This window comes from Leopardus geoffroyi, chromosome E1 (assembly GCF_018350155.1).
Source record: "Leopardus geoffroyi isolate Oge1 chromosome E1, O.geoffroyi_Oge1_pat1.0, whole genome shotgun sequence".
NCBI lineage: Eukaryota > Metazoa > Chordata > Mammalia > Carnivora > Felidae > Leopardus > Leopardus geoffroyi.
The window spans coordinates 14,812,691-14,838,339 of record NC_059330.1 but is presented as its reverse complement, the minus strand read 5'-3'; the positions used below and the strand labels follow the sequence as shown (position 1 = coordinate 14,838,339).

At 41.5% G+C, this 25,649-nt stretch overlaps 1 protein-coding gene across 1 annotated transcript in view; it reads left to right on the top strand.

Annotated features, from left to right (window-relative positions):
• Positions 1-25,649, top strand: part of RPA1 (replication protein A1) — a 75,989-nt gene that overhangs the window by 42,634 nt on the left and 7,706 nt on the right. Inside the window, exons 6-14 of the mRNA XM_045490445.1 lie at positions 9,942-10,034; positions 13,116-13,251; positions 14,882-14,984; positions 17,550-17,618; positions 17,758-17,950; positions 18,111-18,250; positions 19,465-19,613; positions 21,803-21,935; positions 24,923-25,099. Coding sequence (XP_045346401.1) covers positions 9,942-10,034; positions 13,116-13,251; positions 14,882-14,984; positions 17,550-17,618; positions 17,758-17,950; positions 18,111-18,250; positions 19,465-19,613; positions 21,803-21,935; positions 24,923-25,099 — 1,193 coding nt within the window. The remainder of the gene's footprint in view (positions 1-9,941; positions 10,035-13,115; positions 13,252-14,881; positions 14,985-17,549; positions 17,619-17,757; positions 17,951-18,110; positions 18,251-19,464; positions 19,614-21,802; positions 21,936-24,922; positions 25,100-25,649) is intronic.

The following is a 25,649-nucleotide window of genomic DNA, read 5'->3' as shown; positions in this document are numbered from 1 at the left end:
AAGTTGGAGAAGGAAAGCTGAAGCTTGTGTAGGTAAAGTCCTCAAATCTTAAGTTGGAACATCACATTTGTTTTGCAGTAGTAAAGTTCTGTTAAAATGAGCACATTGGTTATCTTCTCAAGCTTTCAGGACAAAACAGTGTTTAGCATCTCTTTGAAATCTTTGGATGCAGAAGGGTTGAGGGAGAGATCATTGTGCCCAACTTTATCACCTTTGTCCAGATTTCTAATGTTTTTTTTATGTTGTATTTAATTGAGTGGTTGCTGTGGACATTTTGTGTTTCAGGGGAAAAGTATTTGAGATAAAGCTGGAGTTGAAAGGGTTGAAAGGTAATTATCGCTTGGGGTCAGGACTATAGAACTAGCTGAAAAACTCCTTTGTCTCAATAGGCCATTCCACTCGCTCTTCTTTTTCTTCAGGGCCTGTTAAAGTGCAGAGGGATGAGGGAAGATTTTGCTGTCCAGGATTATTTGCTATTGAATTTCATTGTAACCAGATCAATAACACTTTGTTACTTGGGCCATGGTGGAAATAGCTTTGTTACAGTGGCTATTGCGTTGTGGTGTATTTCACACAAATGGTTTCTAATTGTCCATTGTGAAGGCAAGGAAACTGTTACTAGTGAGGAGGGAAGTAAAGTTAGATTTGTATCCTCCAAGCACTTAACCCAGAACCTGTGACATATCAGGTGAGCTGTGAAATTAATGGACTAAACCCAACTGGGAAATAGGCAGAGGGATTACAAAATGTGCATTGAAATTGTTTGGAACTAGTACCACATTAAGTACAGATACTTAACAGAATTTTCCAAACATGAGAAATAAAACTTCAAACATAATTCATGTTTCATATAATATTGGATTGGATGATTTTAAACTCCCATATCTATCACTATGTATTTTTGTCACTATGTATATTACTACTGCGTACCTACAGTGTTTATAACATCATTTTACTTAGACTTAAGTTTCTTATATGATACATAGTTACTAGCATTATTTATTATTGAAAGGTAGAAGTTGGAACTTCTTTCAGCCTTATTCCGATCATATTATGCCAACAGGAATTTTTAACTAATGGGTTGACTTTTTTTTCTTTTTCTGGTTGTTAAGAAGGTACTTGCTAGTAGAAATTGAGTTTTTGTTACTCTGTATATTCTGTGATTGTTAGCTAATTTTTCTCAGCTGGTGGCTCATTTACCACTATATATTTTTTAAATTTTTTTTAATGTTTATTTATTTGAGAGAGAGCACAAGCATGAATGGGGGAGAGACACAGAGAGGGGGAGAGAATCCAAAGCAGGCTCCGTGCTGAGTGGAGCCCAGTGTGGGGCTTGATCCCATCACCTGTGAGATCATGACCTAAGCCAAAATCAAGAGTTGGATGCTCAAATGACTGAGCCAACCAGGTGCTCCTGATATATATTTAAAAAGAAAGTTTTTTAAATAATCTCTGTACCCAATGTGGGGCTTGAACTCATGACCCTGAGATTAAGAGTAGCATGCTCCATGGGGCACCTGGGTGGCTCAGTCGGTTAAGCATCTGACTTTGGCTCAGGTCATGATCTCACAGTTCGTGGGTTCGAGCCCCATGTTCGGCTCTGTGCTGACATCTCAGAGCCTGAAGCCTGCTTTGGATTCTGTGTCTCACTCTCTCTCTGCCCCTTCTTCCTCACGCTCTCTCTTTCAAAAATAAACATTTTTTTAAAGTTATTGAAAAAGGGGGCGCCTGGGTGGCGCAGTCGGTTAAGCGTCCGGCTTCAACCAGGTCACGATCTCGCGGTCCGTGAGTTCGAGCCCCGCATCGGGCTCTGGGCTGATGGCCAAGAAGAGCCTGTTTCCAATTCTGTGTCTCCCTCTCTCTCTGCCCCTCCCCCGTTCATGATCTGTCTCCAATTCTGTTTCCAATTCTGTGTCTCCCTCTCTCTCGGCCCCTCCCCCATTCATGCTCTGTCTCCAATTCTGTTTCCAATTCTGTGTCTCCCTCTCTCTCTGCCCCTCCCCCGTTCATGTTCGGTCTCTCTCTGTCCCAAAAATAAATAAACGTTGAAAAAAAAAAATAAAGTTATTGAAAAAGAGTAGCATGCTCCACCAACTAAGTCAGCCAAATGTACCATTATAATGATAATAAAAATGATAGGTGTAAATGCAAATAACTTGAGAAGCTAGAGTATTTCTTTCTTTTTCTTTCTTTCTTTTTTCTTTTTTCTTTTTTTTAATGTTTTATTGTTGAGAGAGAGAGAGACAGAGTGCAAGCAGGGAGAGGGGTAGAGAAAGAGGGAGACACAGAATACAGGTTCCAGGCTCTGAGCTGTCAGCACAAAGCCCGATGCGGGGCTTGAACTCACGAACTGTGAGATCATGACCTGAGCTGAAGTCAGATGCTTAACCGGACTGAACCACCCAGGCGCCCCGCTAGAGTCTTTTAATGTCCTATTTCCCCCTGGTTCAGAGACAGTGGTTAAAGCTAGCACAGAGCAAAAGAGTCTAAGAATTGGGACCTTGATTCATCTTAGTGGGATGGTTTCATTTGCAGGTGGCACAAAACAGAAGATTAGCAGTTGATTCTCTGTATTGCTGTTTGGGGGTATAATTTCAGTTTTTAGAGAGATTTCCATTTAGCCGTAGACTAATTTTGGGTTTTGTGGTCAGCAGCTGTGTTGCAGCGCATTAAATTGAAGGGCGATTGTTGCAATTTAGAATGCACGAGGACTCTTGTCATCCATTTGGTTTCAGGACTGTCTCTTGTCTCCTGTGCCAGATTTGCAAGTGTGGGCCAATGCAGGAGTTTAAGATTGCCCTAACAAGATTGGTGACTTAGATGTTTCGGTTATTAGTTATGTTCTATATAACTAGAGTTTCGGCTGCCAGAATAGGTTGCTTACAATTAAAAATTAACTGGATGGTGGTGAAGTGGGTGGATCTGGTCAGACAAACGTGGATCAGGACTGGATTCTGCCTCCTCCTAGCTCTGTGTGACTTTGGGCAAGTTACTTGCCCTCTTTAACCCAGTTTTTTCATCTGTTAAATGAAGATAGTAATAGTGCCTTTGTCATAGTCCTGAAGATTAACCGTGTACCTGGTGCATAGTAAGCACTCAAAGATTATAGCTATTATTAATATAGCTTAATTGGTGTCTTGTTAAATACACTGTGCTTTATTGAGTCTGAGAATCCAATGAGTGTAATTGACTGTACCAGTAAATTATATACTGATAAGAAATTATAACAATTAGATCGCCTATTGGATTTTATCTGGGATCTGCAGTTTGCTTTAGGGATTGATCACCTTGTCGTTTTGAATCCTGACAAATCCCTTGCTTCCCACCCTTTATACTCTCCTCTGGTTCTCAACCTCATCAAGTTCAAATCAGCCATCCTTTTTAGCTCCCATGGAATTGTTTTGTATCTGCTTCCTTACTGATCTCCCTTAAAATGTAAAAAGTACATTCTGTCAATTTTTTATTGAAAGAAATATGCTTTGGGGTCACCTGGCTGGCTCAGTTGGTGGACCACGCGACTCTTGATCTTGGGGTCCTGAGTTCAAGCCCAAGCTCAAGGCCTAGAGCTTACTTGAAAAAAAGAAAAAGTGGGGTGCCTGGGTGGCGCATCACTTATGTGTCCAACTTTTGATTTAGTTCAGGTCATGATCTCACGGTTCAGGGGACTGAGCTCTGTGCTGACAGAGTGGAGCCTGCTTGGGATTCTCTCTTTTCCTCCCTCTTTGCCCTTCCCAAGCTTGTGCACATGCGCTCTCTTTCCCACTCTCTCTCAAAATAAATAAATAAACTTAAAAAGAAAAAAAGGCATTAGGGGCACCTGGGTGGCCCAGTCAGTTAAGCATCTGACTCTTGCTCTTGGTTCAGGTCATGATCTGAGTTTGAGCCCCACATCAGGTTCTGTGCTGATAGCTCGGAGCCCGCTTGGGATTCTGGCTCTCTCTCTGCCCCTTCCCCGCTGGCACTCTCTCCTGCTCTCTCAAAATAAGTAAACTTAAATAAAAAGAAAAAAAAAAAAAAAAAACCACTTTGATGTGCCAGCATAACTGCTGTAGCTTCTTGTATACTGTAGTTCTGTGTGGCGTCAGATTTAGTACCTGTAAACACACACAAGACATTTATTACACTTTTTTTAAAATGTTTATTTATTTTTTGAGAGAGGGAGAAACAGAGTATGAGCGAGGGAAGGGCAGGGAGAGAGGGAGACACAGAATCCGAAGCAGGCTCCAGGCTCTGAGCGGTCAGCACAGAGCCCAATGCAGGGCTCAAACCCACGAACTGTGAGATCATGACCCGAGCTGAAGTCGGCCGCTTAACCAACTGAGCCACCCAGGCAGGCGTCCTTTGGTGTTGGGGATTTTTAATAAGCAAACAAAATTACACAAAATATGGGTGCCTGGGTGGCTCAGTTGGTTAAGCGTCCGGCTCTTGGTTTTGGCTCTGGTCATGATCTGGTGGTTTATGGGTTCAAGCCCCGTGTCAGGCTCCACAGCTGGCAGCGTGGAGCCTGCTTGGAATTCTCTCTCTCCCCCGCCCCCACCTCTGCCCCTTCCCTGCTCATGCTGTCTCTCTCAAAATAAATAAACTTAAGAAAAACCCACAAAATACTGTTGGTTACAGTAAACCAACTAAACTAGAGTAATGGCTGCTGGAGAAACAGCTACCAGAGTACTGGGAGGGACTCAGCTGGTCTTTGTTCAGAAGCTCCCGCTGAACACACATGAAAATCCTAGTCATCCATGTTTAAATGTCTGCCAGTCTAAATTTAGATAATTAAAAAATATATGTATTTCATTTGCAGTTGCTAATAATCTATCAAATCTTCTCTCTCCCAACCCCACTTTTTACCATATGCCTTATACACTCTCCTTTCAAATACCAGTTTGGTATTTAAGTTGTTCACCCCCATTTCCAGTAAGGATAAGAAAAAAATAGAGAAATGCAAAGTATATAGCTAGACAACTTACCCAAATATAAAATATTTCCAAATAGTTGAAATAAGAGGGGAAAACATTGGACTCCCTGCTGTCAGCCCAGAGCCCACTTCAGATCCTCTGTCCTCTTCTGTCTCTTTGCCCCTCCCCCATTCATGCGCATGCTCTCTCTCAAAAATAAACATTTAAAATTTTTTTTTTCAACGTTTATTTATTTTTTTTGGGACAGAGAAAGGCAGAGCATGAACGGGGGAGGGGCAGAGAGAGAGGGAGACACAGAATCGGAAACAGGCTCCAGGCTCTGAGCCATCAGCCCAGAGCCTGACGCGGGGCTCGAACTCACGGACAGCGAGATTGTGACCTGGCTGAAGTCGGACGCTTAACCGACTGCGCCACCCAGGCGCCCCTCAAAAATAAACATTTTAAAAAAAGGTTTTTTTACATTTATTTTTGAGAGACAGGGCACTAGTGGGGGAGGGGCAGACAAACACACACACACACACACACACACACACGCACGCAGAGGCTCCAAACTCCGAGCTGTCACCACAGAGCCCTACATGGGGCTCAAACTCACAAACTATGAGATCATGACCTGAGCCGAAGTCGGATGCTCAACTGACTGAGCCACCCAGGCACCCCGAAAATGAATTAACATTTTTAAAAATCCCTAGCATGAAAAAAAAAATAATGCTTTAACTCATACGTTAAAATATCTAAAAAAAGTTCAACCTAGAATAGGTAAATAGGCAAGTTATATTATTGAAAATTATGGTAAAATACTCAGAAAAAAATTTACATCTTTTAAGTGCAGTTTGGTGGCATTCAGTGCATTCATAGTTGTGCAAGTATCGCCACCATCCATCTCCAGAACTTTTTTTTTTTTTAACATTTTATTTTAAGTAATCTCTACACCCAGCATGGGGCCCCATCTCACAACCCTGAGATCAAGAGTCACATGCTCCACTGACAGGACTGACTAGCCAGGCACCCCTACAGAACTTTTTCAGTCATCATCTCAAGCTGAAACTCTAACCATTAAACCATAATCCCCCATTCCCTACTCCTGCCAGTCCCTACTAAACACTGTTGTGTTTTCTGTTGCTGTAAGTTGATCACTCTAGTTACCTCATAAAGGTTAGTTATGTTGTGATAGAAATTAAATGTTAAGAGATCAGCATGATCCCATGACCATGTCCTATTCCGCAAGATACTTGAAGAAGCAGGCATGATACTGAAGAAGGGACTTGAGATGTGTTTGAAACAGTGGAACTAGGTGGAGTGGAGTTTGTATATTTTTATAGCTCCATCTTTAAATATTTAAATCTTTTGATTCTTTGGAATATATTTCTTGAAGCACATAAGTATAGTTTTATTTTTTCCAGTTACTTAGCCCCAGTAAGTATAGTTTTATTTTTTCCAGTTATTTTTGCCCACCGATTTAAGAAACAGTATACTTTAAAATTTCAAAATGTTCCATCACTAGATACATTGTCAAAGAAGGGCAGTTTTCCCATGCAATTTCATATGACACTTGGTAAATTCAGAGATGATGGAAAAACTAAAAAGTATCACAAAAACTCATTATCAATAATCTAGTCTCTTGGGGAACCTGGGTGGCTCAGTCAGTTAAGCATCCAACTCTTGATCTCAGCTCAGGTCTTGATCTCAAGGTCATGAGTTCAAGCCCTGTGTGAAGTCTACTTAAAAAAAAAAAAAAAATCTAGGCTCTTTTTTTCTATGTAAGTAAGGTCTCTCAGAACAAAAGGAAATAAAAGGCATCCAGATTGGTAAGGAAGAAATAAAACTTTCCTAAAGACTCCACCAAAAACTGCTAGCATTGATACATGAATTTGGTGAAGTCACAGGATACAAAATCATTGTACAGAAATCTGTATACACTAATAATGAAGCAGCAGAAAGAGAAATTAAGAAAACAACCCCATTTACAATTGCACCAAAAATAATAAAATACCTAGGATAGACTGAATGAAAGAGGTGAAAGACCCGGATCCTGAAAACTATAAAACCCTGATGAAAGAAATTGAAGATGACACAGAGAAATGGAAAAGCATTCCATGTTCATGGATTAGGAGAACAAATATTGTTAAAATGTCTATACCACCCAAAGCAATCTACAGATTTAATGCAATCCTTGTCGAAATACCAGTAGCAATTTTCATAGAACTAGAACAAATAATCCTCACATCTGTGTGGAATGTTTACAAAAGACTCTGAATAACTAAAGCAGTCTTGAAAGAGAAAAAACTGGAGGTATCATGATTTCAGACTTCAAGTTATACTACAAATTGTAGTAATCAAAACAGTATAGTACTGGCACAAAGATGGACACACAGATCAGTGGAACAGAAAAGAAAACCCACAAATAAACCCGTAAGTATGTGATCAATTAATCTTCAACAAAGGAGGAAAGACTATACAATGGGAAAAAGACAGTCTCTCCAACAAATGGTGTTGGGAAAACTGGACCACTTTCTTACACCATACATGAAAATAAACTCAAAATGGATTAAAGACCTGTTGTGAGACCTGAAGAGAGCATAACCAGGAATTTCTTTGACATTGGCCATAGCAACATTTTTCTAAATGTGTCTCCTGAGACAAGGGAAATAAAAACAAAAATAAACTGTTAGGACTACAGTTTATAAATAAAAAGCTTTGGCATACTGAAGGAAAGAGTCAAGAAAACTAAAAAACAATCTAGGGAATGAGAGAAGATATTTGCAAATGATATACCCAAGAAAGGCATAGTATCCAAACTATATAAAGAACTGATATGTACAACTCAACAGCCAAAAAACAGGCAGAAGATATAAACAGACATTTCTCCAAAAGAGACGTACAGATGGCCAACACATGAAAAGATGCTCAACATCACTCATCGTCAGGGAAATGCAAATCAAAACTACAATGAGATATCACCTCATACCGTGTCAGAATGGCTAAAACCAACAACACAAGAAACAAGTGTTGGCAAGGATGAGGAGTAAAAGGAACCCTCTTGCCCTGTTGGTGGGAATGCAAACTGGGCAGCTACTGTGGAAAACCTTGTGGCGGTTCCCTCAAGAAGTTAAAAATAGAACTACCTTGGGATCCAGTAATAGCACTACTAGGTATTATCCAAAAAAATACAAAAACACTCATTCAGAAGGATACAAGCACCCCTGTGTTTATTGCCGTATTATTTACAGTAGCCAAGTTATGGAAGCAGTCCAAGTGTCCATTGATAGATAAATGGATAAAGAAGATGTGGGGTGTGTGTGTGTGTATGCACATATGTACGATGGAATGTTATTCAGCTCTAGAAAGATTGAAATCTTGTCATTCACAACGACATGGAGTGAGCTAGAGAGTATAATGCTAAGTGAACTGAGTAGGAGAAAGACAAACACCATATTATATCATTCATGTGTAGAATTTAAGAAAGAAAAAAGAGGGGCGCCTGGGTGGCGCAGTCGGTTAGGCGTCCGACTTCAGCCAGGTCACGATCTCGCGGTCCGTGAGTTCGAGCCCCGCATCAGGCTCTGGGCTGATGGCTCGGAGCCTGGAGCCTGTTTCCGATTCTGTGTCTCCCTCTCTCTCTGCCCCTCCCCCGTTCATGCTCTGTCTCTCTCTGTCCCAAAAATGAATAAACGTTGAAAAAAAAAAAATTAAAAAAAAAAAAAAAAAGAAAGAAAGAAAAAAGAAAAAAAAGAGACCAAGAAATAGATTCAACCACAGAGAACAAATTGATGGTGACCAGAGAGGAGGTGGAGGGGGGAATGAGTGAAATAGGTAATTGGGATTAAAGAAAAGAAATAAGCAAGGTCTCAATGTTTCTCTCTGTAGGAAGAACTAAAGAATAAGAAATTCTGCTTTAACCTTTTTAATTTTATGCTAAGTTTATTTTACTCGAATGGCACGGTTAACTCTTCGTTTTGTTATACTAGTTAAGAGAATATTGGCAGAAGGAAATGAAGTCAGGGTGTTATAGGCCCGTTCGAGGTACAGCCTTGGGAAGCCCAGCAGGAATAAGCCTAGTGATTGGAGAAGGCAGAGACAAGGTGGTGGGTGGGGAGCCTTTTCAGCAGTGCTCACCATGTTTGTTTGTAGGACTTTCTAGGAAATCTTTTTGAGCTGTATTTGTGTGAACAGCCTAAATTAGTGCCCGCCACAAAGGCAAAATCAAATTCCGTGAATCTATTGTTTTTTTTTACATTAGGTATATTTTGCAGTTTTAACATTTTTCAACTCCTAAAGCATTTGTAGAAAGGGTGAAGGGCAAATAAATACTCTCGTGGTATGGTATTTCTTATTTTCTGCTTGAGAGACATGTTCGTTTCCCCTCCTTTCCTTTTAATCTTCCTGTTTCCTTGACACACCTGCTTCTGAACCCCATCTCATCTCTCCCTGCTGTGACAGTTCACTAGCACTTCACGGTACCTAAGCCTCTTTCAACTCTTATTTTCCACCAACTGTCGGTTTCAAAATAAGGTGGCTTTGTTTGGGAGGGAAAGGGTAGAATCCTTTCTGAATGTCTCCTTTTCCTTTGAAGCAGGAGCACTTCAGAGACAATTGAACTGCTTTTAGGTTTTTCTTACCACCCAGCTTTTGCTTCTGATAGATCCTGCCGTGAACACAGTTCTGTTGATGACATCGATTTGTTGCTATGGAAATAGTGGTAATGTCACAGATTCAGCCCAGTGACTTGACTTCAGGTTCAGGCAGGAGAAATGGGCAAGGCCTTAGGGGAGAACCTCATTAAAACTGAAAGCTATCAATTATAAACAGGTGAAAGGTGAATGGAGCCAACCTTTCATATAATGAAAACAAAAGTGAACCCCTAGCAAATTGACTGCATGCAGTTGAATGCAACAGCATGAATTCTGACCCATGAGAGTCTTTAACGAAATAAAAAAATTACACTTTCTTGGAGTATTTCTTCTGCTTAAGTTGAAATCTTTTAAGCTGAATTATTTGCACTAAAGTTGTCTTTTTTTGGGTTCTCAGGACAAGGGCAGCAGCAGGTAGTTCCTTCTCTGGCCTCAGCAGCCAACCCGCCAGCCAGCAAGCCCCAGCAACAGAATGGGAGCTCAGGGATGGGTAAGCTACTGTGTGAGGACACGTGCTGATTATATGTATCAGGCCTCTGAGTAGTGTTTAGAAATTTAATCTGGGACTAAAGTGAGTTTTCAAAATGTCATTCATGATAGTTGCCTCTTGCAAAGGATAGTTCCAATTCTTACAGTAAAGTATGTGATTGAAAAAATGATTAAAGATAGCCTTTTAAAGATGCTTCATATGCCTGTTTTAATCAGAATGATACACTGTTCTCTGTTAATAGTTTATCTGGTGGTTTCTCACATCTTACGTTTTGCACTCTGTTGACTTGTGAATTTACATATCTTTTAAATTTGCACCTTTTAACTATTTGGAATCCACTTAACTCAATTTCGCTTGTCTCTCTCCAAGTTTCCCATTTGGGGCCCTCACGGCTATTTATCTTAATGTAAAGACGGTATCATTTATACCGGTCATAGGTTCTGCTTCTCAGTCTCATGTATGAGAAATCATTTCTTCCTTTAACTCTGCAGTAGGTCCTGAGAGGCTATAATGGAATCATTTTGTTTACTTTCTGGCCTTCACTTTAGGAATTACTATTGAGAATGATGATGTGTGGAATTTGGTTGGATTTATTTTTAGAGGTCCTTTTTTTCTGTCACAGTGTCTCATAACCCCCTCCTCTCTTCCTCTCAACTATTAATTGCTAATTTTAAATGCTGAGATTTTAAGAAAAACAAGGTTAAGGCATCACTAAGGTGGCTGTGAAACTTTCAGGACATGGGACTTCATTGTTCTTTGATGTTTTTATCTATCTTGCAATATCTGTCAATCTACCTTCCATCTAGCTTCCCTGTATACGTGTATCTATTTATACACAACTCTCAAATTATGTTCTGTTGAAGGAGGTAGTGGCATAGATATACTAACATGGTAAATAATGTAAAAGTCACTTCCTTAAGCCTGAAATGCAAATCGTATATTGTTCCTTTCCTTCTTGTCACAGATTTATTTTCCCAGTTGTCTGTCTTTGGCTTATATTAACATTTATTTTTAAAAGTCAGTTAATGCTTTTTAAACACACATCAACTGGGTGGTGAAAGAAAAAAAGACTGGATGTGTATTGAGGGGAAGCATGTTTTGTATAACTATCTTCTTGATGATATTAGGTATGCATATACACATGTATTCTGCGAAGTTCACTTGCTTCCTTGCATAATCTTGACACAATTGTTACTGTTGTATGTGTAGTTCTCTCTTGACTCCTCAGTTAGAATAGGAAATGTTAAGATCTAGGACAGTCTGTATGGTTTTTATTAAATGCTGCAAATACTGGGGCACCTGAGGGGCTCAGTCAGTTGTGTCTATCTCTTAATTTTGGCTCAGGTCGTGATCCCAGCGTTGTGGGAAGGAGCCCTTCATCGGATTTCAGGCTGAGCGTGCAGCCTGCTTAAGGTTATTTCTCTTCTCACTCCCTGGCTCACGCACACGCTCTCTCTAAAATTAAAAAAAAAAAATTTTTTTTTTAATGCTACAAATCCTAGAATAATGTCTTACAGGTTGTACAAACTCAGTAAATAAATGCTGAATAATGGTAGGTTTACATCTCTAGCAAAATTCCATTCTAAAGAAATGTTTTGATAGAGAAGATTTGAAGTAATTGGACTAAATTACATTTTCTGAATTTGGAGGTTGAAACTTTATAGAAACTGTGCATATAAAGGAATTCCTGTGTTTATAAGCTTTAATTACCTGTTTTTTTCCAAGTGCACAGTAGCTGCTTAGGCTTGGGTAAAGAGGCAGAAGGGATCTTGGTTCCCAGCTACCTGGTTGTCTTGAACCAAAAACTGATTGTTGCCCTTTGCCCCCAACTAAACCCAGTCACATAGACTTCAGTGTAGACCTTTCAGTCCTATAGACCAGTTGAGAACAGTGAGTTTTCTGAAGATGTTTTGAGGTAAAATATTTGTGATAGGTATTGGTGTCCTTCACCTCAGATGGTTCATCTACTGTGTCCTTCACCTCCTAACCTTTCCTTCTGCTTTTTTTTCTTAACGTTTATTTTTGAGAGAGAGACCGAGCAGAGGTGGGGCGGAAAGAGAGACACACACACAGAATCCAAAGCAACCCCAGGCTGAGCTCTCAGCACAGAGCCCGATGCGGGGCTCAGACTCATGAATGGTGACATCATGATCTGAGCTGAAGTCGGACACTTAACTGAGTCACCCAGGCGCCCCGCTTCTGTTTTTTTTTTTTTTTTTCTTATATATGCAGTGACTTGCCGTTGGTTTGACCAGTCAAGGATGTTGGTTGATTTTCTTTCTCTGACCCATTATCTCTCCCGTTGATACAATAAGATAGTTTAAGAAGGATGAGTCTCAGCTCAGTCAGTTGAGCATCCAACTCTTGATTTCAATTCTTGATCTTACAGTTTGTGGGTTTGAGCCCTGTGTCGGGCTCTGCATTGGCAGCATGGAGCCTTCTTGGGATTGTCTCCCTCCCTCCCTCCCTCCCTCTCTCTCTCTCTCTCTCTCTCTCTCCCAAAATAATTTTTTTTTAAGTATATGAAGTTTATTATTTTTTTTAACATTTATTTATTTTTGAGACAGAGACAGAGCATGAACAGGGGAGGGGCAGAGAGAGAGGGAGACACAGAATCTGAAACAGGCTCCAGGCTCTGAGCTGTCAGCACAGAGCCCGACGCAGGGCTCGAACCCACGGACCGTGAGATCACGACCTGAGCCGAAGTCAGATGCTTAACTGACTGAGCCACCCAGGCACCCCATCTCCCAAAATAAATTTTTAAAAAAAGTTAAAAAGGACAGGCCTCTGAAAGAGCAGTGTCTGGACTCACTACTATTATCATGTTGACCTCAGTCATAGCTTAAGTCAGCAAATAAAGTAGTAAGCTTCTGTGTGCCCAGCCTTCATTCTCCATCTCTTTTCTAGCTGCCTGTTTTGGTCTCTGATGTCCATATCTCTTGATTGATAAAAAGGAAAAACTCGTTGCCTCTCATTTTGTATGATTTCATGAGCAACACCTCAGTAATTGAGAGTTATTACAAAACTTACATAAAATTTATGTAGACCAATGATTGCCCTTCTTTGTGTTTGTTTTTAAAGGTTCCACTGCATCTAAGACTTATTGTGCCTCAAAGACTTTTGGAAGAGCTGGAGCTACCAACCTAGCGAACATAGGTTCTGGAGGAACACAGGTCAAAGTGGTACCCATCGCCAGCCTCACCCCTTACCAATCCAAGTGAGTTTTTCCATAGAGTACGCTCAGAATGTACTTACGGTATGATGCTAGGGGTTATTATGGGCTCTTGCATTACATATATGCGAACCTCAGGGCTATCATACATAAAGTAAGTTTCATCTCTTTTTCTCCCTCCAGAGGGGGAAGAGGGTACAAATTGTGGCAACCATTAATTCTTTTATCATAAAAGAATGGCAAGAATGGGGCTCCTGGGTGGCTTAGTCGGTTAAGCGTCCGGCTTCAGCTCAGGTCATGATCTCACGCTCTGTGAGTTCGAGCCCCACGTTGGGCTCTGTGCTGACAGCTCAGAGTCTGGAGCCTGCTTCAGATTCTGTATCTCCTTCTCTGTCTCTGCCTCTTCCCAGCTTACTCTTTCTCAAAAATAAATAAATGTTTAAAAAAAAAAAAAAAAAGGGCAAGAAAAGCAATCTACTGTAGATTATGGAGTTTCATTAATTTTGAAAGAATTTGATTTGAAAAATATTTAATGCCTTAAAGAATCCATTTATCATCAGGAGTAAAAAATAAATATTTGTTGTAATTCAGAAGACATTTCATCTTCTCATCATATAAGTAAGTGACTTTTAGTCTAAAAATTGTTAGTATGATTTAGGTGACTAAAAAAATCTGTATTATTAGTATAACTGCATTACTATACCCTGAATGGATATTTCTTTTTTTTTTTTAATGTGTATTTATTTTTGAAGGAGAGAGATAGAGAGAGAGAGAGAGAGAGAGAGAGACAGCTCATGAGCGGGGGAGGGGCAGAGAGAGAGGGAGACACAGAATCTAAAGTGGGCTCCAGGCTCTGAGCTGTCAGCACAGAGCCCAACACAGGGCTCGAACTCACGAACCATGAGATCATGACCTGAGTCAAAGTCAGACGCTTAACCAACTGAGCCACTCAGGCACCCCTGGATATTTCCTATATATATTTCTTTTCCATTTGATTTTAGCAGTTGAGAATGAGTGAATTCTCTTTTCAGAGTTCTTTCAGCTATGTTTTTATTCATTCTTCAACTCTTTGCAGTGTAGGGGTAAGGTAACTAATGTGCCCAACACGTGCCAACCAGGATAGGCACCAAGACTGGATATTGATTGAATCTTGTGCCTCCTTTTTTTAGTGGCCTCTGTCTGAGGTCATACTACTTTGGTGTGTTTTCCTTTGGTAGCTCACCAATACCGTGTTCCATAATTTTGTATTTATATTCAGTGTGTGTTAGAATGGAGACAGAAGTTTGACACCAGTTTTATCAGTTCCCATAATTGAAAATAGTGGCAAAATATAATTGCTGGTATTACTGCATTTTCTAGCTTAGAACCTTTCATTAAGGGGATACCGTTGCCTTGGTGATGTTTTTTGGAGAAGGGAGAGGGTTTATAAATTTACTAATTTGACAGGAGAATGAGTTAGTGTTAAATCATCTCGTATGTTTTACTACTTGCTTATTCTATAAACTGTCAAACCTGTATGTCCTTTTGGGGTTTTAATTAGCTGGATTAAAATACAGCTTATATTGAAAAATGGAATATGCATAAGATAAGAAAGACTATAGGAAGATAATAGGGCACCCTTTTAGACATTTCCCACGTAAGACTGAGCACTAACATAATCTTATTTGGTTTCTAGGTGGACTATCTGTGCTCGAGTTACCAACAAAAGTCAGATCCGTACCTGGAGTAATTCCCGGGGGGAAGGGAAGCTCTTCTCCCTAGAACTGGTTGATGAAAGTGTGAGTATTTGTCAAGTGGGGAAATAGGAGGAGCCTAAGAAACAGAGGGCTCATCTCTGTGCAGGCCTATGAGTTGAGGAACAGTATTAGGCCAAAAATAAACATGATTGTTATTGTGGTTTTTCCCCTCTGTATTCTTTTGATGGCTGTCTGTGTGTAAAGGGTTAAAGGTCTTAAATAAAATCCTTCGTTTTATTTTACTTTATTGAAAAGCAATTTTTTTAAATTATTGTTTTTAGATAGGCTCCACACCCAACAGGGGCCTGGAATTCATGACCCTGAGATCAAGAGTCACATTCTCGGGGAATCCAGCTGACTCATTCGATGGAGCATGTGACTCTTGATCTCGGCATAGTGAGTTTGAGCCCCACGTTGGGTGTAGAGATTACTTAAAAAAAAAAAGCCATGTGCTGTACCAACTGAACCAACCAGGCACTTTTAAAATCCTTGATTTTAAATGAAAGCATTTGTAGAAATTTATTTGTTTGTTTGTTTGGGGGCAGAGGCAGGTGAGCGAGGGGCAGAGAGAGAGAGAAGCAGGGCTCATGCTCAACCAATGTTGGACTTGAACTCACCAACCGTGAGAACATGACCTGAGCTGAAGTCAGATGCTTAACAACTGAGCCACCCAGGGTGCCCAATAATTAGTTTTTTAAATGTATAAGCAGCCTCATGAGCAGTAGAAAGCAGAGACGCTCTGTCTGACTTGTTAGCAGGCTAAGTTGAAGCCCTGAGAGGTGATGTCTGGTTATGAGCAAAGTGTTGCTTTGGGCCACAGCAGAAGGCATACAACAGCCACCTTGAAAAGTGAGTGGTTAGGGGCGCCTGGGTGGCGCAGTCGGTTAGGCGTCCGACCTCAGCCAGGTCACGATCTCGCGGTCCGTGAGTTCAAGCCCCGCGTCAGGCTCTGGGCTGATGGCTCAGAGCCTGGAGCCTGTTTCCGATTCTGTGTCTCCCTCTCTCTCTGCCCCTCCCCCATTCATGCTCTGTCTCTCTCTGTCCCAAAAATAAATAAACGTTGAAAAAAAAAAAAAAAAAAAAAAAAAAGAAAAGTGAGTGGTTGGGGCGCCTGGGTGGCTCAGTCGGTTAAGCGGCCGACTTCGGCTCAGGTCATGACCTCGCGGTCCGTGAGTTCGAGCCCCGTGTCAGGCTCTGTGCTGACCGCTCAGAGCCTGGAGCCTGTTTGGGATTCTGTGTCTCCCTCTCTCTCTGACCCTCCCCCGCTCATGCTCGCTCGCTCTCTGTCTCAAAAATAAATAAACGTTAAAAAAAATTTTTTTTTTTAAAAAGAAAAGTGAGTGGTTTTGTGGGAGATGGATTCTGGCTGTGCAAACTCTATACTTAAACAAAACCAAAGCATGATGAAGAGACAAAACATCCAAGTTGTGGAATCTCTCGACAGTCTCGTTAGCTGTTTGTTAGTTTTATTTATAATTCCTAGTATGTACTTCACACATTGTTTTCAAGCTGCTGCCTATTTCCTATTGGTTCAAACTTCTGCAAGGGCGGGGAAAAAATTGGTGGTTTGTTTTGGGTTTTTAGTTTTTGGAAGATGGAGTGATATCCCAAATGTATTGACTGTGTGATGGCAGAATCAGTATCAGAACCTAATTTTTTACCAAATTATTGGTCTGATCTGTCAGTTGGCAAAAATTTGAGCCTTTTTAAGTTTCTTATCCATCTATAGTTTTTGTTTTTTTAAAAAAAAATTTTTTTTAACGTTTATTTATTTTTGAGACAGAGAGAGACAAAGCATGAACGGGGGAGGGTCAGAGAGAGGGAGACACAGAATCTGAAACAGGCTCCAGGCTCTGAGCTGTCAGCCCAGAGCCTGACGCGGGGCTCGAACTCACGGACTGCGAGATCATGACCTGAGCCGAAGTCGGCCGCTTAACCGACTGAGCCACCCAGGCGCCCCTAGTTTTTGTTTTTTAAGTGAAGATTTTATTTTTAAGTAATCTCTACACCCAGCGTGGGGCTTAAACTCATAACCCCGAGATCAAGAGTCACGTGCTCCACCAATGAGCCAGCCGCGTGTCCCCATCTATAGTATTTTGACTGACGGAAAAGTAAAGTGAAAATCAAATCACAAGCAACTTGAAAACGTGACTTATTGTAACATTTTGACAGTGACTCCCGAATATATCCATCCCTCGCTTGCCGCCAACGTGAGGGCAGCTGGTGATTCATTTGGCTCATCACGCTTCCTTGTGGGCTTCATTCGTGTCAGTGTTCAAAATTTGTTTTTATTTCTGTTGTCAGAATATTAAAATCACTAGGTTCATTGTGGGTTTTTTTGTTTTGCCTTGTTTTTAGGGTTCTAATTTGAGGTTCATAAAGCACTGTAACAGGATCAGCTAGTTAAACCCAAGGTGTTGGCTGGGGTTGATAGCTTGAATGTGTGACCACAAAATACGTGTTTCTGGGGCATCTGTAGACCTCTCACACATCCCATTTGTGCTTGTGTTACTGCTTAAAGATGTCATTTTGACACCACGGTGTCCTGCTTTTCAGTGGTAAAACTTGATGGACACAATTCTAACCGGTTCTTGCTTGTTTCTGCAGGGTGAAATCAGAGCTACTGCTTTCAACGAGCAAGTGGACAAGTTTTTTCCCCTTATTGACATGAACAAGGTATGGTGGTGTCGCGTTGAGAACTGAAACAGTTGAGTGGCATGGGGGACTCTCGTCCTTCGGAGAACTGCGTAGTGGTAAGGAATTTGTGGTTTAATCTGATAGACTCCCCACGTTCCACAGCTTGCCTCTTTTGCAGGTCTATTACATCTCTAAAGGCACCCTGAAGATTGCTAACAAACAGTTCACAGCTGTTAAAAATGACTATGAGATGACCTTCAATAATGAGACTTCCATCGTGCCCTGTGAAGATGGTCATCATTTACCAACAGTTCAGTTTGATTTCACAGCGATTGGTGACCTGGAGAATAAGTCTAAAGATTCTCTGATAGGTAAGTCTGCAAATGAGAGCAAAGAGAGTTGCGATTATTAGTTTTTGTTTGCAACATGTAAGGGAAATGTAAGACTTAAGTGCTCGCCATTCAACCTTGGATCATGCTGTAATGGGAGCTTTGACCGTTTTTTTGCTAACACATTGTGCTTGTATTTTAGACATAATTGGGATCTGCAAGAGCTATGAAGATGCCACCAAAATCACAGTGAAGTCTAACAACAGAGAAGTTTCGAAGAGAGACATCTATTTGATGGACATGTCAGGGAAAGTGGTGACCACTACTCTGTGGGGAGAAGATGTAAGCCTTTGTACTGAGCAGTCAGAGCGTGTGCAGAAGGCAGAGATGTAAAGAGCTGGGTGGCTGTCTTGTCTTAAGAGTTGTGGGTTATGCTAAGCGAAATTAGAGAAAGACAAATACATGATTTCACTCATATGAGGATTTTAAGAGACAAAACAGATGAACATAAGGGAAGGGAAACAAAAATAATATAAAAACAGGGAGGGGGACAAAACAGAAGAGACTCTTAAATATGGAAAACAGAGGGTTACTGGAGGGGTTGTGGGAGGGGGGATGGGCTAAATGGGGAAGGGGCACTGAGGAATCTACTCCTGAAATCATTGTTGCACCATATGCTAACTAATTTGGATGTAAATTAAAAAAAATAAAATTAAAAAAAAAAAAAGAGTTGTGGGGCCTTGGCCATGTAGGCCCTTCCTAATGAAGGATTGAGCTGTCTAGGGAATATTTGAAATTCTTTATTTGATTTACTTTTGTGAGGTATGCTATGATTTAAGTTTTATACAGAGAGGTGATCTTCTAACCCTAGATTAGTTTTAATGTATCTTTGAACAGATTCCTGTGAGTGAGGTTAACTTGGATAGATTCCATGTACTATTTTATTGCATTTATTCTACTATTGACTGTGTTCCTTGTTTTCTATAAAAATGTTCTGTGTGGGGCGCCTGGGTGGCTTGGTTGGTTAAGCGTCCGACTTCGGCTCAGGTCATGATCTCACGGTCCGTGAGTTCGAGCCCCGCGTCGGGCTCTGTGCTGACAGCTCAGAGCCTGGAGCCTGTTTCAGATTCTGTGTCTCCCTCTCTCTCTGACCCTCCCCCGTTCATGCTCTGTCTCTCTCTGTCTCAAAAATAAATAAACGTTAGGGGCGCCTGGGTGGCGCAGTCGGTTAAGCGTCCGACTTCAGCCAGGTCACGGTCTCGCGGTCCGTGGGTTCGAGCCCCACGTCGGGCTCTGGGCTGATGGCTCGGAGCCTGGGGCCTGTTTCCGATTCTGTGTCTCCCTCTCTCTCTCTGCCCCTCCCCCGTTCATGCTCTGTCTCTCTCTGTCCCAAAAATAAATAAACGTTGAAAAAAAAATTAAAAAAAAAAAAAAATAAATAAATAAATAAATAAACGTTAAAAAAAAAATTAAAAAAAAAAAAAAATGTTCTGTGTGTTCTTCCTGACAGTGACACCTGTTCACTGTATTTGATTGGTGTTTTTGTTGTTACCCAGGCTGATAGATTTGATGGTTCTAGACAACCTGTGATGGCTATCAAAGGAGCCAGAGTTTCTGATTTTGGTGGACGGAGCCTCTCTGTACTGTCTTCAAGCACGGTCATTGTGAATCCTGACATCCCGGAGGCCTATAAGCTTCGTGGATGGTAGGTATTTTGGGGCTAAACCAAGGGGTCATTTGAGCCTGGCCTTTGAGAAGAAGTGGCTCTTTTGGTTCTTATGATCAGTATGTGAGCTGTCTGCAGAACAGAGGGCTTTGTTACCGAATGGAGCAGTTCCTATATTTCTCAGAGGCATTATGCCTTCTGAGAGGATGGCTTTAAAGCCCTTAAACTGACAAGCCTGTAATCCCATGACAAACCCAGAGATTCCGGAGGAGGCAGTTAGCATGGACGTGCCGCATGCTGACCTCTATCCTGCCAAAGTAGGGTGGGGCCAGGCTGTTCCAGCCGGGACCCGAGGGACCGTAAGCTAGAGCCAGCTTTCTTTCCTAGGTTTAAAGCTGTGGGCTTCTGTGGTGTGGGCGAAGAGTGTACTTCCCTGTTCTGTCCAGTTGTTGGTGCTGAGCACATCTTCCGGTGTGTTCACTGGACTCTGATAAAGTGCAATGGAAACAGTGGGCTCTTGTTGGCACTGCATTGTTATTCCCAGGCACTCGGATGAGAGCCTGTTGAGATCGCACTATATCTGGCTTTTTAGGGTGTTAAAACTCTGCCTTTAAAGAGCACTTCAAACTGAAACATAGTGTGCAAGAATTGATGTGGTCAGGGAAAAACACTTTAGCTTGAGCTTAAATAATTTGTGTAGCTGTAGTCCCAGGGGATTGTATTGGTTTCCACCTCTGTCTTAGGGTTTTAGTGATTAAAGAATTCGCTCCTGTGACATACTTCTCACTTTTATTTTGAGTGTAATGTGAACCAGTAGTAGCACTAGTGTTTGAGTAGTTTCATGAAACATCTACTAGAGTGTTTGTGACACTTAAGCCAGCCTCCTGAGTATGGTCCACACGTATCTATATTTAACTATTCTGGTAGCTGGCATTGCATTATAGGGCAGGTCCCGCTCATAGTCTGACCAGAAATAACCACAGCTGTGGTCTGTCCTTCTCGCTTGATTTTCTTTCAGGCTCTAGAGCTTGACCCCAGGTTAATGGCATGCCCACATTAAGGTCTTCATATTTTACTTGTCACTAACAGTGATCCTGGTCAACATAAAAAGACATGGCTGTCTCCAGAATAAAATAACCTGCCGTTGATCAGAGAGAAGTTCACTGCACACACCCCACCTAGGCATGGGTTGGAGATGTTTGATCTTGGTTGTAACAATGCGGAGGGGTTTTTGTTGTTTTCTTTTTTTTTTTTTCCAATGTGGAATTTTTTTATTGTAAGAAGGGCTGCTTCAGTCTTTGCTCTGTTGATTCCTGATGAGTTATCTTTGGTGGCAAATGTCTCCTTGGAGTTTTTGAAACCGTAAACTGGTGTAGATAGTGGTGAAACGGATTTATGGACCTTGCTGTGCTTCTGTGACGGATTTAGCCGCTTCCCTGACAGAATGTGAAGGCAATTGTCTGCAGCTTAGGGCAGCACCCATTCTGTGACATGGTCCCTTTTTAAGGAGCCTGCTCTCTCTGTGGTTAGCTTTCACTTATCCTCCTTTTAGATGACATTGGCATGTTTTTAATCTCAGACTGACTCCTCCCTCCCCCAAGTATGTTTCTGAGCCGTTTTCCTTCATGTCAGCTGATATGTGTTCAGGAAATATAATCAGTTTTAATCATAATGCAACACAAATTAATGTTAATTTTAATATTGGCATAGGTAGAACCTCACTAAGATAAATCTACAAGAAAATAGATAATATCTTAAATTATTTCGGGTTACGTAATCTTTAGATTCTCTATCAGGCTTGTAAGATCTTTTACCATGAAATTTTTTTTTTTTGCCACAAAAAACGTGACAGTCAGTATGCTGACTGTCACTTTCTATACTGATACAGTTCAGTGATGATAAAAATGTGGCTACTTGCTGAGAATGAGCATCAGTAGCCTAAAGAACTGTGTATAACAGATGCTAATTTAAGAAAAGGTTCTGTGATATTCTGGCACTGTCTTTCTTGACCACTGGGGGGCATCAGAGCAATTGAGATGAAAAGAGGTCATTCACTTCCTGCAGTTGGCTTAAGATACAAGGAGGAACATAATCATTTCAGCCCATGTGACCACGACCTATGAATGTAGGACAGGTGGGGGGCTAGTGAATAGCCTCTGATGTCTAGAAACAAGTAGCATATTCAATAAGTATAATAAAGTACCTGTTGTTCTTTGTTTATTTTTCAGGTTTGACTCTGAAGGACAAGCCTTAGATGGTGTTTCCATCTCTGATCTAAAGAGTGGAGGAACAGGAGGTAGCAACACCAACTGGAAAACTCTATATGAGGTTAAATCAGAGAACCTAGGCCATGGTGACAAGGTACATTCCTAACTTTCTTCACAAAAGCATGTAGAGTGTGCAGAAGGATGAGTTTTCCAACCTGATTTCTGGTGCCACCTGTCAGACATTCATTCAGAGCTGTGATTCTTACCTGGAGGTCTGACCAGAGCATGGCGTGACAGTTGAGAATCACCAGAGTGAGGGAGTCATGCTTACTAATAGGCTATGTCATATCCCTCAGATATCCTGCGGCAGAAAAACATTAGAAACTGACTTAGAGAGTTAATTCTTAGAGGGATCCTGATGAAGTGGTAATAACTTCGGGTCTATGTTTGTTTTTGCTGATTGTGCCTGCAAGGTGAAGTGCCCACACACCAAGAAGGTGGGTTTTGAGGTTATAGCTAACACTGAGCATTAGTCAGGCTCAGGGTCAGACATCAGGCAGTTCACACGTGCCCTCACTGGCTGTACAGTATTAAACTCTCACGGGCTGAGATTTTGCCACTGTTCTCTGATGGGAATCGGCTCTGGTATTTGACTTCAGTTGCAGCTTCCTTTCAATGTTTGTATGTAATGACTCTCTTCCTGTCTTGATCTAAACCTGTATTCTGCCAGCAGTTCATTATTTAAGTCATTTATTTCTCCTTTATGCTCCCCAAAAGAGCAATTCCTACTTTTATTGTTTTCATATTATATAATACAGTTTTTATTCCTTTCCCCCTCGTTTCACTATACTCCCTTATCCCTCATTGTCGTCAACAGCATCTGATGATGCCGTCATATGGCATCTTGAGACTTAAACATTAGACAGATAGGTATTGTCTTGTCATAGGAACAGCCACTCTTCAGGTTCTCTTGTCCCAATTTTCTTCTTAGATCTACAGGTAGACTGTGTGTAATAAATCAGGCCTGTGGGCACCTGGCTGGCTCAATCAGAAGAGCAGGTGACTCTTCATCTTGGGTCCTACATTGGGTATAGAGGTTACTTTAAAAAAAAAGAAAGAAAGAAAAAGAAATCAGGGACGCTTGGGTGGCTCGGTCAGTTAAGCATCTGATTCTTGATATCAGCTCGGGTCATGATCTTACAGTTGTGGGATTGAGCCCATGTTGGGCTCTGTGGTCATAGCACATAACCTGCTTGGGATTCTCTCTCTCTCCTTCCCTCTCTGCCCCTCCCTCTCTCTCTCTGCCTCTCCCTCCCTCCCTCCCTCCCTCCCTCCCTCCCTCACAGTAAGTAAACATTAAAAAGAAGAAGAGGAAGAAGAAAAGAAAAATCATGCCTGGAAAGTACCCATTTGTACCTAAACTTTATTTTTTTAATTTTTTTTTTAATGTTTATTTTTGAGAGAGAGAGAGTGCAAGCAGGGGAGGGACAGAGAGAGAGGGAGACACAGAATATGAAACAGGCTCTAGGCTCTGAGCTTTCAGCACAGAGCCCAATGCGAGGCTCGAACCCACGAACCATGAGATCGTGACCTGAGCCAAAGTCGGACGCTTAACCGACTGAGCCACCCAGGCGCCCCTGTACCTGTACTTTAAAGTCATGAATTGGGGCGCCTGGGTGGCTCAGTCGGTTAAGCGTCCGACTTCAGCTCAGGTCACGATCTCGCGGTCCGTGAGTTCAAGCCCCGCGTCAGGCTCTGTGCTGACTGCTCAGAGCCTGGAGCCTGTTTCATATTCTGTGTCTCCCTCTCTCTCTGACCCTCCCCCGTTCATGCTCTGTCTCTCTCTGTCTCAAAAATAAATAAACGTTAAAAAAAAAAAAATTAAAAAAATAAATAAAGTCATGAATTGAATCTGGACCTTACCTAAAAATACAGAAAATTCTATAGGCATTCTCCTAGGAGACTTATTTTCTCTAGAGCCTTCTAGATAGAGGGCTCAACAAATCTCTTTAAATATCCATATTATTGGGTTTTTCCTTCTTTGTTCTAAGACATTGGGAAGCCCCAGAGATTGCTGACCTGGCTCCGAATTCAGAGTACACCCAGAGGGAACTGCTCACCCCTCAAAATTATTTACCCTGTATCCTTTCTGTGAGAGTTAAAAAGCAAAACCAATAACAACAACATAAAGTCCAAGCACATGACTTAGTCCTTTGCTACATTTACTTATCAGTGATTTCTCCACCCGGATGGCTTAGACCAGGGGTTGACACACAGCTGCATGCACTCATTTGCATATTGTCTGTGGATGCTTCTGTGCCACAGCAGCAGAGTTGAGTAGCTGCAACAGGGACTCTGACCAAAAGGCTCGTAAAGCCTAAAGTATTTCCTGTCTGGCTTTCTACAGAAAACGTTTGCCACTGTGACCTAGACAAAGATGAAGATGACTCCAGGCCCCAGAAACCACTACTATTGTTCTTAATGTGGGAGGATAGTTGAACGTCGCTGCACTAGATTTTCCTGCCTTGCGCTGTATTTCCTAGATGTTAACCTTTGGAGGGTCAGAGGAACGGAAGGAACAAATCTGTGTCTCCTGACATCTTTATTTTTCATATAGTCTTTTTCTGTTTTTAATTAATTTAGTCTACTTTAGGATTCACTTTTCTCGTTAAGGAATAATGTGCTTTATTATCATCATTATTATTGTTATTATTATTATTATTATTATTTTAATGTCTAATTTTGAGAGAGAGAGCGCGAGCTGGGGAGGGCAGAGAGAGAGGGAGACACAGAATCCAAAGCAGGCCCAGGCTCTGAGCTGTCAGCACAGAGCCTGACTGCGGGGCTCAAACTCACAAACCTGGAGATTTTGACGCAAGCCAAAGTCGGACTGAGCCTAGTCACCCTAGGAATAATCTGCTTTAAAGCTTAGTTTATTACCTTTGTAGGTTTTGCAGTCCACACAAGTGATTTCAGAAACTATAGCATGAATCGTTCCCTGTAATCACATTGTGATCTTAAGGATTCCTATATGTGAACACTTACCACTTATATGTCAGGGCAAGCTTGGGCTGCCCCGGAGTCCCTCTCGAACGTAGGCCCTGTGTTCCAGGTCTCTCATGTCACTCTTTTCTCCTGAAGGCCGACTATTTTAGCTGTGTGGCGACAGTTGTGTTTCTTCGCAAAGAGAACTGTATGTATCAAGCCTGCCCAGCTCAGGACTGCTTTAAGAAAGTGATTGATCAACAGAATGGATTGTACCGCTGTGAGAAGTGTGATAGTGAATTTCCCAGCTTCAAGTACCGCATGATCCTGTCAGTAAGTAAAATGGGTAGTTGAGACACTGTAGTGTTTCTCGAGCCCCTACCACGTGCCCGCCCGCCACGGTAGAGACGAGGGCCAAAACAAGATCTCTTGTGGTAGGAAGCCTGCAGACGAGTAAGTGCTAAAGAGCTTCTTATTCTACAAGAACAAAAGTAAGGGGCCTTTCGCTCAGCTGAATAGCAGTCTGTTTTCTCCTACTAAAAGCTTTTTTTCATACCAGAGTTGCATTTAGATGCCCAGCTGATTTCAGTTGCTGTGCATGTAGTACAATTACAGCATTGGTGACACTCTCCTGCTAACTGTTATGAAGATAAATTAATTTGAAATGGCATTTCTGGAGAGCAGTAATTATACAGCCAATGCGTATATTTAGTTATTTTTCTTGTAGATAATCTATTCCTCTTAGCCCTCGGTAGAGCTGACTTCTCGGGAATGTGACTGTGTGCTGATGTGGGAGTGTGGCTTTTTTGCATTGTAAGAATTGTTTCTTTCGGTTTTAAAACCTTTAAAGTGAAGGGTGTGCTTTAAAAAAATGATAATCCTG